Source organism: Neomonachus schauinslandi, chromosome 4, assembly GCF_002201575.2.
Source record: "Neomonachus schauinslandi chromosome 4, ASM220157v2, whole genome shotgun sequence".
Lineage (NCBI taxonomy): Eukaryota > Metazoa > Chordata > Mammalia > Carnivora > Phocidae > Neomonachus > Neomonachus schauinslandi.
Genome location: NC_058406.1, coordinates 101478883 through 101489301, shown reverse-complemented (window position 1 = coordinate 101489301; position 10419 = coordinate 101478883). Strand labels below are relative to the sequence as shown.

General features: G+C 44.2%; 2 protein-coding genes across 3 annotated transcripts; one reads left to right on the top strand and one right to left on the bottom strand.

Annotated features, from left to right (window-relative positions):
- The first annotated feature begins 3291 nt into the window (after positions 1-3291).
- On the top strand, positions 3292-5042 carry RBM8A (RNA binding motif protein 8A). Of its 2 annotated transcripts, none has more exons than XM_021688078.1 (6): positions 3292-3411; positions 3690-3749; positions 3875-3952; positions 4133-4269; positions 4585-4721; positions 4823-5042. In XM_021688078.1, the coding sequence occupies exons 1-6, from the start codon at positions 3345-3347 to the stop codon at positions 4866-4868; spliced, it is 525 nt and encodes a 174-aa protein (XP_021543753.1). In that variant the 5' UTR covers positions 3292-3344; the 3' UTR covers positions 4869-5042. The 2 variants fall into 2 exon arrangements, with proteins under 2 accessions (XP_021543753.1, XP_021543754.1); XM_021688079.1 differs by having other exon boundaries at positions 3295-3411; positions 3878-3952.
- Positions 4943-9892, bottom strand: LOC110578560 (gonadotropin-releasing hormone II receptor-like). Its single transcript, XM_021688077.2, is given in 4 exon segments — positions 4943-5719; positions 6234-6260; positions 6263-6443; positions 9364-9892. Coding segments are annotated over 4 exon segments (1110 nt in total). The 5' UTR covers positions 9865-9892; the 3' UTR covers positions 4943-5318.
- Between the last annotated feature and the right edge of the window lie 527 nt (positions 9893-10419).

The following is a 10419-nucleotide window of genomic DNA, read 5'->3' as shown; positions in this document are numbered from 1 at the left end:
CATGGTGACTTCAACTCTATCATATGATAACACCATTCTCAAATCTATTTCTTTCACCCTTTTGAGCTTTTGCATCTATATTTCCACATATTGGACATCACTACCTGAATTTATGGCATAAGCTCTTTGAATTCACATATTCAAAATAAAAGCTATTTCCATACATGCTCCTCTTTGACTCCCCAAATCTGTTATTAGGATTATTATCTATCCATCTATCTAAGCTAGAATCTTAGGTCCATCCTTGACTTTTCCCTACCATGATCTAATCAGTCATTGTTGAGGTTACCTCCTATATAAACTTAAAAAAAAAAAGATTTATTTATTTGAAAGAGAGAGAATGCAAGCAAGGAGAGGGGCAAAGGGAGAGAGAATCCTCAAGCAGACTCCTTGCCAAGTGCAGAGCCTGACCCAGGGCTCGATCCCAGGACCCTGAGATCATGACCTGAGCCAGACACTTAACAGGCTGAACCACCCAGGCACCCCTCCTATATAAACTTCTTAATCTGTCTTGTCCATATACACTGCCTTAGTTCAGTCATTTATTATTTCTGGGCTGAAGCACTGCAACAGCTTCCTGACTAGACTCTGTCTTTCATTCTTAACATCCTCCATACTATTGTCAGATTTCTTTCTAAAATACTTAGTACCGTATCACTATCTTGCTTAAACCTCACTTAGCTATCTTTGTCTTTAGCAGCATTCCCCAAAGTTTTATATGTGAACCCTTGGTATTCCCTGAGAAAATTTTAGGTGGTAGATGGGCAAACATTTTTAATTTTTAAAAAAATTTTTAAAGATTTTATTTATTTGAGAAAGATAGAGAGAGCATTAGCAGGGGAAAGAGCAGAGGGAGAGGGAGAAGCAGACTCCCTGCACTGATGCAGGACTCGATCCCAGGACCCTGGGATCAGGACCTGGGCCAAAGGCAGATGCTTAACTGACTGAGCCACCCAGACACTCACATTTTTCATTTTTACTTATAGTCTAATCTGAAACTGTCATAGAAGAAAATACAGATTTTACATTTATGCCAGTGATATTTAAATTCAGTATAAATTTGTTTAATTAACAAGTCAGTCTACTTAAGGAAAAATACTAATCAAGGAACATCATGGGGGCTATCTGTGATTGTGAAAAATCATGAATACCCAAATACTTGAAGTCGAGAAATTATTGCCTACAGAATAAAATTCCAAAATCCTTAGCATGGCATACATTTTGGCCCCAACCTGTACTTTCAGCTTTATTTCCTAGCCACACAGCATCAGGCAAACAGAATTTCTTGCCATTCTGGTTATTTGTTCCTTCAATAAGTATGTATCAAATGTCTACTGTGAGCCAGACACTGGTCTAAACTGTAAGGCTGGGGCGCCTGGGTGGCTCAGTTGTTAAGTGTCTGCCTTCGGCTCAAGTCATGATCCCAGGGTCCTGGGTTTGAGCCCCGAATCGGGCTCCCTGCTCGGCGGGAAGCCTGCTTCTTCCTCTCCCACTCCCCCTGCTTGTGTTTCCTCTCTTGCTGTGTCTCTCTCTGTCAAATAAATAAAATCTTTAAAAAAATAAAATAAACTGTAAGGCTATTGTTGTAAATAAGAGTCTCTGCCATAAGGATTACACTCTAATGGGAAATTGACAATAAACAAGATAGAAAGTAAACAAGGTAATTGGGCTGGCATTTAAGCTCTGTGAAGGAAATAAACAGTGACAGACAGTAAAGTAGAGAAGAATCCTTCGATTCCAGCAGTATTTTTGGGAGACCTAAAGGATGAGGTTGAATGAGCCATGTGAAGAGCTGGAGTAAGAACATCAGGAACAGGAAGTTCCAAAAGTCCTGAGGGGGAAGAGACAACCATAGTTGAGGGAAAGTGTAGGGAGAGCTTAATGAGAGGGAATTTGGTGATGGAAGTCGTTGGAAACAGGCAGAGCAGGTGATGTTTGAATTTTATTCCAAGTGCAAGAATAAGGAAGGGTTTTTGGTAGGGATAGGGCCAGCTGATTTTTTCAAAGATCACACTACCTACTGTGGAGAGTGGATTAGTGTCTCCTAGTCTCAGTACAACTGCTTTGCCTGGAAAACTACCCAGTCTTAAAGGCCTAGTTCAAATGGAAGCCTTCTTATTCCCAGTCCTGTTATAAACTTCCTTTGTACTGCCATAACAACTTTGTGATAGCAATCATCACTCTCATAATTATATAAAGTGACTGTTGATAATGTAATTATTTTTCCTTTTATTGCCAGCACCTTCTCTAGTATTAGATAAACATATTATAACTGTTTGATTAAAAAAATTAATAAATAAGTGGATGTGCAGTCCACTATTGTTGAAGGCCTACATCAGGATTCCAGAATTTGGGGGCAATATGGGTTTTGCGTCCTAGGCAAAAAACTCCTAGGTTTTTAAACATGAAATACCTGCACCATTCCCAAAGACGCTAAAGTCCCTATTTTGTTTAAAGCCATGATTTTTTTTTTTTTTTTTAAATTCTCGGAGGTGGTGGCAAGGGTTTGAGAGTTTATCTTAAAAAAATAAATAAGCAGCTGATACCCGTCTCACCAATCCTAGTTCACTGACAACCAGGTCTGTTAGTTTTCTTGAGAGAGAAATTCGGTGCTGCAGTACGAACCGGAAGCAGCTTTTGAGCCAGCATTGCTGACTGAACTATTTTAAAAATGTTTCCATCACGGATCCAGCTACTCCTCCGAACAGGGTACGGGTCTAGAAGTTTCGAGAGAAAAAAAAACATTCATCAAGTTCCATTTCCTAGTATGGAGTCCAAGGAGACGAAAAACAATCCTCTAGGGCGCCTGGGTGGCTCAGTTGGTTAAGCGACTGCCTTCGGCTCAGGCCATGATCCTGGAGTCCCGGGATCGAGTCCCGCATCTGGCTCCCTGCTCGGTAGGGAGTCTGCTTCTCCCTCTGACCCTCCCCCCTCTCATGCTCTCTGTCTCTCACTCTCTAATAAATAAATGAAATCTTTAAAAAAAAAAAAAAAGAAAAGAAAAACAATCCTCTAATAAAGAAATTAGGCAGTGCTTCTCTGGCAGTAGTATTTCTCCTCGGCTGCCCTAATTAATAGGAAGCCATTGTCTGCACCTACCCGCTAGCGGTCCCTTAGAGCTTTACTCCACTCAGCTCACCAACTGTTCAAGATGGCTACAAAAGCACTTCCGGCATCTTCCCGAACTAGGCCCGCCTTCACTTGCGTATTTTCACCGCGCCGGGGGCGGGACTTAGACTTAGCTTTTGATTGGTCAACTTAACTAGCGACTTTCCCCCTCCGCGACAGTTTCCCGAGGTGCCTAGTGCTTGAGCGGCACGGACGAGAGTAAGAAGGAAGGCAAGATGGCGGACGTGCTGGATCTTCATGAGGCGGGGGGCGAGGATTTCGCCATGGATGAGGATGGGGACGGTGAGGACAGTGGAGGCGGCTGCGGGAAGCGGGGAAGGTGCGAGAGAAGGGACTAATAGGAAGATAATTTCCTTTCCCGTCAGGGAGGATGGGATTCGGGGAATCGGGTTTCAGTTGGATTAGAGACAGCGCCCCCTTCGGGAGGAATGCGGGCGGGACCGGGAAGGGAATGGGACTGGAGGTGGTGGGGCTGCTTTCAGATAATGTGTCCGTAAAGAGACTATTGTTACAAATACTTGTTATTTTTGTTACTCATTCTTTCACTTCTGGGGCTCCAGAGAGCATCCACAAACTGAAAGAAAAGGCGAAGAAACGGAAGGGCCGCGGCTTTGGCTCCGGTGAGTGTTTGTGGGGAAAATGGGTCTAGAATGGCGATATTCTACGAGTTTTGGAGTCCCCATTCAGACTCATGGGGAACAGTGAGAGAATGGATTTCTGGTGGTCTCTTGTATGTTCCATATAGAAGAAGGGTCTCGAGCGCGGATGCGTGAGGATTATGACAGCGTGGAACAGGATGGTGATGAACCTGGACCGCAACGCTGTAAGTAAAATGTAGCCTGTAGGGATCTGTTTGTAGGGAATTATGGACCAATGAAATAAAACCCAGTAGGAATGGGGTCGGAGATACCTTAACCAATCTCTGGAATCCCCACTTAGTCCACTCTTGTGATCTTGCTTGAAGTTTTTCTCTTGTGCTCAAACCTCCCTCCCTCTCCAACAGCTGTTGAAGGCTGGATTCTCTTTGTCACTGGAGTCCATGAGGAAGCCACCGAAGAAGACATCCATGACAAATTTGCAGAGTATGGGGAAATAAAAAACATCCACCTCAACCTGGACAGGCGTACAGGATACCTGAAGGTATCCCTAAGTGACACCCTATTGCCTCTCTTCCCGCATAACCTTTAGACAGCTTTGATAGTTCTCCCATGTTTGTTGTGATTGGCCAAGAGCAAAGTTGAAATAAAATGAGATTGGAAATTGATTTTGTCAGACATAGCAAAGAGACGGAAACAGACATTTTGTATGTACAATAAGGATATATGATGTACATTTGTTGTTAAAAGTTTAGAGATTTTTGTATTTGAGTATGAGTTTAGATTTGAGGAAGAGGATACTTAGGTGGTGTTTGGTGGAATATGAGAGTTTTGATCTCTGTCTTTTCACTTGTCCCAGGGCTATACTCTAGTTGAGTATGAAACATACAAGGAGGCCCAGGCTGCAATGGAGGGACTCAATGGCCAGGATTTGATGGGACAGCCCATCAGTGTGGACTGGTGTTTTGTTCGGGGTCCACCCAAGGGCAAGAGGAGGTAAAGTGGAGAGGGCAAACTATCTTGGTGAAGGGAACATGAGCAAAACAGAATAAGGATGTTGTATTATGTTCCTCTGATGGGCCCTTCCTTTTCCCTAGAGGTGGCCGAAGACGCAGCAGGAGTCCAGACCGGAGGCGGCGCTGACAGGTCCTCTGTTGTCCAGATGTTCTCTCCAGAGATTCTACTTGACCATGCAGCCTTGGAGAAATAGGGCAGGGGTGGAACTCATTGTGTTTATATTTAATCTCTCACCCTACTTGCTTAGTGGGTTGGTTTTTGTTTTTGAGTTAGGAATAAATGTCCCATTTTTGTTTTGTACATTTAAAATTACTTTCTTCTTCTAACCTTGAAATCTCGGAAGCACTATTTACAGTAAGGCAGTTTGGGTCACTGTGAAGATGCTTCTTGGGCCTCAATTCTTTGTGAATTTCTACATTAAATATAGTCTCAAGTTTCAGCTAGGGTGAGAGTAGAGACACTGCTCAGTACTTCTTTTTCTTGGAAGCTAAGAGAGCCCGGGTAGAAGTGAGGTGTTCTTGTGATATTAAAGCATAATTATTTTGTCCTGTATACTCTGTTCCATGCAAATGGATGTTACAGGAATGTCTCTTTTGTTTCTCCTGTCCTTCCTGCTGCCATGTTTGTTTGTACTTGCAGCTGTCTAAGGGCTTGAATCTCCTGTTGGGGCATTCTCTCCCTGGAAGAGTCTATACTAAGTTCCTGGTGCCTTCTTCGGCAGTCAAGGGTGAAGGCTCCATAGAGGAGAGGATCCAGAGGAGCATTGAGGAGGCCGAAAAGGAAAAGGATGTGGCTGAGGCTGGGGGGAACTTCAGTTAGCATGGTGGGAGAGAACCAGTACCACAGGCCCAGCAGGTAATAAGGTGTCCAGCAGAGGACGAAGGTCAGCAAGACAAGTAGGGCCAGTCGCAGGGCCCGCAGACGAACACGGGAGCGATTGTCTAAGGAGCGACGGAGGGCAAATTCACCGGCAGGGGCTGGGAATTTAGAAAACACTCAAATTCAGAACCACTCAGCTTCTGAATTGAGTGTAGGGTGAACAGGCAGGGATGGTGAGCTGGAGTTCTCCCGATACAAGGAAGAGAATGTGGCAAATAGGAGGTAATGTTGCACATCCTCTTCCCTTCCCAAACTGGGATTATATGCTCCCCCCTCTCCCCTAGGGAGTATGACAGACATGCTGGAGGAAAGGTTTTGATTGAGATGTGGTGTTATGAAGCTACTAAGACTACTTGAAGACTTGATGGTGTCCAAGACTAAAGGAGAACACTGATCACCTTCCTCCTCAATCCTGCCCAGCTAACTCAACAATGGAGGGTGGCTAGAGAGGCTGGTTACAACTGGAGGCATTTAGAAAATACCTGTAGCATCAGGTGCTAGAGGGATGGTTATGATGTCACTTTTGGTTTGATAGAAAACTATCATCAGTAAATGAGGCTAGAGGCAATAGTTTTTAGGGTATGGGTTAGGGCCCGGGGATTGGAGTCTTACCATGGTTCCCCTTCCTTGTCCGGGGCTAGACACACTGAGGACAATGCGGCTATAGCAGACGGTCATGGCAGTCAGTGGCAGCAGAAAGAGGCAGCAGAAGGTGAAGAGGTTATAGGTGATCTCTTGCCATCGAGCCTTGAAGCTGCCTTTGGTGACACACTGAGTGAAGGGGACTGGGCCAGCTCAGCGGACGGTGTGGAACAGGAACAGCTGGAGTGGAGTTTGAGGACTGTTAGAACTGGTCCCCCTTCACCCTTCTCCCTGGTCACACTATCCCAGTTCATCCTTAATTCTCTGCAAAGCTGGGTAGTGCTGAGTTCATCCATAGTGCCATATTTAAAAGGTTCAAAACTTGAGAATCCCTGTCTTCCCCTTAGGCTACGGAGCTAATCATTAAGTTTGTTAAATCCTGGGACTTAAAAGAATCTTGCCTCCTCCAGTACTGTTCTAACATTGGGCTTTGTAAAAGGATGTTTCTACCACCTCACCAACATTTTTAGCTGGAATGATTTTTTTGATGTGTCTAATTCTGTGGAAAAAGAAATTTTGTATAAAATGGGTGCTGCTAAAATTTCAGGCCATTTTGCAGCCACTCTGTGAAGTGACCTTTAGTGATAGTCTTATGTACAATAACTATAACGGTGAAACAATGTTAAGTAATAAAATTTAACATTTTCCAAATGCTGTTGGCTGCCCCTTCCCCTTTTTGGTAAATTGCTGAGATTTTGGTTTGAATCTTAAAGAGTATTTTTCAGTTTAGAGCTTCAGGTTAGTACCTTGATTCAGGTAAGGCAGATTGAATTACTATTAGTTTGATAAAAGTCAAGCTTAGTGGGTCTCTGATTCCTAGATCTAAGGCATTTGGGAAAGTGATTTCAGCAGGTGTGAGGGACTTTTAGGAAAGGTGAATAGTATCAGCCACAGACACAATTTTATGTTTGCCGCGTCCGGACATCACAGCCCCAAACACACTGCGAGCAGCTGCCCCAGACACAATTTTATGAATGGCTTGGAGTTATGATCAGCTACTCTGAGCTAGTTGGGGAGTCGTCTTTCCCCTTCCCCTGTCTTGAGTCCATATATTTGTAGGTTTTTTGGTTGGTTGGTTTGGTTTCTTTTTGCACTATGCCTAGATGTATCTGACATCTTGTGAAAAGGGGTTTAAAAATAAGCAAGGCTCCTGGACTTAGAGTTTGGTCTGTAGCCCTCCTTCTGCCTTTCCTTCCCCCTATTACATGCAGTTTATCACCCACTATAGAAACCTTCCTTTCAACCACTTATGATACTTAGAAACTTGAGCCTTCAAAGATAATTTCTAACTACTCCAATAGTCCCTCACCACACTTAAAAAAAGGTTTTTTTATTGACATATTAGTCCTTGAAGGTAAGATTAATATTTTAAATAGAACATCCGGGCAATGCAGAATTTATACAACAGGATGCTAATTTGGAACCAAAAATACCATCTTTTGCACATGTATCATAATGTTATTATCAGTTTGCCATTGAAACAAATGGAGATTGCAGTTGTCAGAATGTAACAAATGATGAAACTCCTATCTAATATCTTGTGGCCCATTGGTTTCAAGTGATTTAGCCAAAGTCATATAGCTAGTTAGTAGAGCCTAGACTCAGAAAAAACAAAGTAAAACAATGCAACAAAAACAGGCTTCTACCTCCCAGTCCACATCTAAAATTTGCTTCATATAAACAACTGTAATACCTTTTGCACTGAGGCAGCAATGCTGTTTTTTAAAGCTTTGGGTAGCAGAGGTCCTGCTTGCAGCATTGTTAGAAGCACTATTTCTTGTCTTAGAACTATAGTCAGACTAACTTTTGGTAGTTCTATTTCTAATATTTGAGGATTTAAGGATATTTTAAATCTGATTCTATAATGCACTGTCATTCCAGAGCCCCTTCTAGGTAGAATCCTAACCCTGGTCTACTCCTTCCCCTCAGAGGGTGGTGGTGGTTTTGGTTTTGGTCTTAAAGGAATTGCTTCATATTTCGTTTTTTTCTAGATTTCTAGTTCATTGTCAATACATGAGATTTGATAACTGGTACTCAAGTTCAAATGCTCCATTTTCTTTCTAGTTTTCTTTCCAGTTTTCACAATAAAGCTAGAATAAAAAATACAAATCTGATTATGTCACTCTCCATCTTTTACCTTAATGTCTTTCCACTGCCCTCAGGATAAAGTACAACCTTAATATCTATAACCTACTCTTCCTTCCCATCCAGGCTCATTACTCACCCATTTTCTTTCTTTCCTTCTTTTTTTAAGATTTTATTTATTTGACAGAGAGAGAGAGGGAGAAGCAGGCTCTCCACTGAGCAAGGAGCCCGACGTGGGGCTCGATCCCAGGACCCCGGGATCATGACCTGAGCTGAAGGCAGCCACTTAACTGACTGAGCCACCCAGGCGCCCACTCACCCATTTTCTAGCTCTCAACTTTAGCTACAACTACTTTGAATTCCTCTACCTTCCACCCTCCCCAGCATTCCTCCTGCTTGAACTTGTCTAACACCTCTCTTATTTTAATCAAAAACAATCAGTTTTAATGTCTTTGAGAAGTTTTCCCTGACTGTCCAGGAGTGGGTCAGACATCCTCATTGTTCTTTAGCTCCTTATGCTTACCTTTAGCATAATGCTTTACTGCATACTTTATTATAATTGCATACTAATATGTCTTCTGCTCTAGTAAGTTTCCTGAAGGCAGGTCTTTGCTGCTCAATCCTTGATAGAGCATTAGAGTGTGCCTAGGGGTGATTAACACTATTTTTTGAATGGATGAGTGACTGTACCAGAGTTTTAACCAAAGCCCCTGACTTCACTGTCTTCTTTGTAGACCCCCATATATGTTTTATCCCTAGAGTTTCTGCAACAGTCTCCTGAAGAAGAAGCTGGAGGATGCAAAAAGGCATAGGTACAGGGTACTGCTTTGAAGATGTAGGCTCTTAATAGAGATACAGGTTAACATGCAATGATCTTAATTTGCAAAACATCAGAGGCTCCCCTCTGAGCATTAATGGGTGACCACTGGTCAAGCACACCCCTTGACTCCAAACGCTCTTGTTGTTTACCCAAATTATTGTCCAGTCTACCCTTGAGTCCCAACAAGTCACTCACCTGGGGCAAGGCAAGCAGGAAACTAAGTCCCCAGGCCGTCCCCAGAAGTTTCCTTCCAGCTGAGCGGGGTCCAAGCGGGTGGAGTACGGCTGCCTGACGGTCAAGTCCAATCACCACAGGCAGGGAAGCTGCAGCATACATGGCCATTAGTTTCAGGAACATGAGTGTCCGACATGCGATGTCCCCGGCCAGCCACTGAACAGTGATATTCCAGATGGCATCTAGGGGCATAACCACAAAAGTGACTAGTAAGTCAGCAGCTGCTAAGTGGGCAAAGAGTTGTCGTACAGGGGACGGGCGGATTTGGCTGGGTTGTGGCCGAGTCACTGACCAAAGGACGGTCAGGTTCCCTGCAGCTGAAGAAATGAACAGCACAATGGTCACTCCCACTCGGACCTTGGCTGCAACTGAGAAGGTGGGCAGCTCTGAGCCCTCCACCTCTACTCCTGATCCAGCCCAGACCTCCTCCCCCGCGGCTAACCCGCCATTGCCTGCAGACATGGTGACCTGGAAGGGAAAGGGGTGGGAGGATGAAGTGTTAGTATGAAGAGGTTAGCTTCGTCCACTGATTCTTCGCCCTCCTCCTTATTAGAATCTGAAGCTGGTTATTGCGAATTTCGTCCATTAAAGCCTCTGTCTCTGGAGACTCTCCATCTGTATCCTGGAGGTCACCTGCCCAACTGTCAGGGTCCCGCAGGGAACAGGGATCTGGTGCTGGCTTCTACTTCCATAGACTTCTTTAGCCCCTACAGCCCTGGGTTCGGCCGCAGCGGGTGTGTGTTTGTGTGTGTGTTGGGGGTGTTCTGAAAGCACCCTGGGGGCAACCCTATCCTAGCCCGGCAGGCGAGACGCTGCGGTGTCTTCTCGCCCCGCCCCTAATGCAAGCCCCGCCCCTGGTCCAGAATATTTAAAGAAGAATGTACCGCCGGAAGCGTGCTTAGAAAATAGAGGCCATCCGATAAGCGTATATTCAGACGGAGACCCACCGAAAAACACCCTGGTGTTGATCCAGAGACAAACGTTTCTTGTTCTGAGATTCCGAGGCCGGCCTCACTC

What these genes read in the sequence shown, in the direction of transcription:
- RBM8A (XM_021688078.1), top strand. Translation starts at nt 3,345, where the DNA reads ATGGCGGACGTGCTGGATCTTCATGAGGCGGGGGGCGAGGATTTCGCC. An exon ending in GGGCCGCGGCTTTGGCTCCG is followed by an intron (nt 3,750 to 3,874) that starts GTGAGTGTTTGT and finishes TGTTCCATATAG; the next exon opens with AAGAAGGGTCTCGAGCGCGG. An exon ending in TGAACCTGGACCGCAACGCT is followed by an intron (nt 3,953 to 4,132) that starts GTAAGTAAAATG and finishes CCTCTCCAACAG; the next exon opens with CTGTTGAAGGCTGGATTCTC.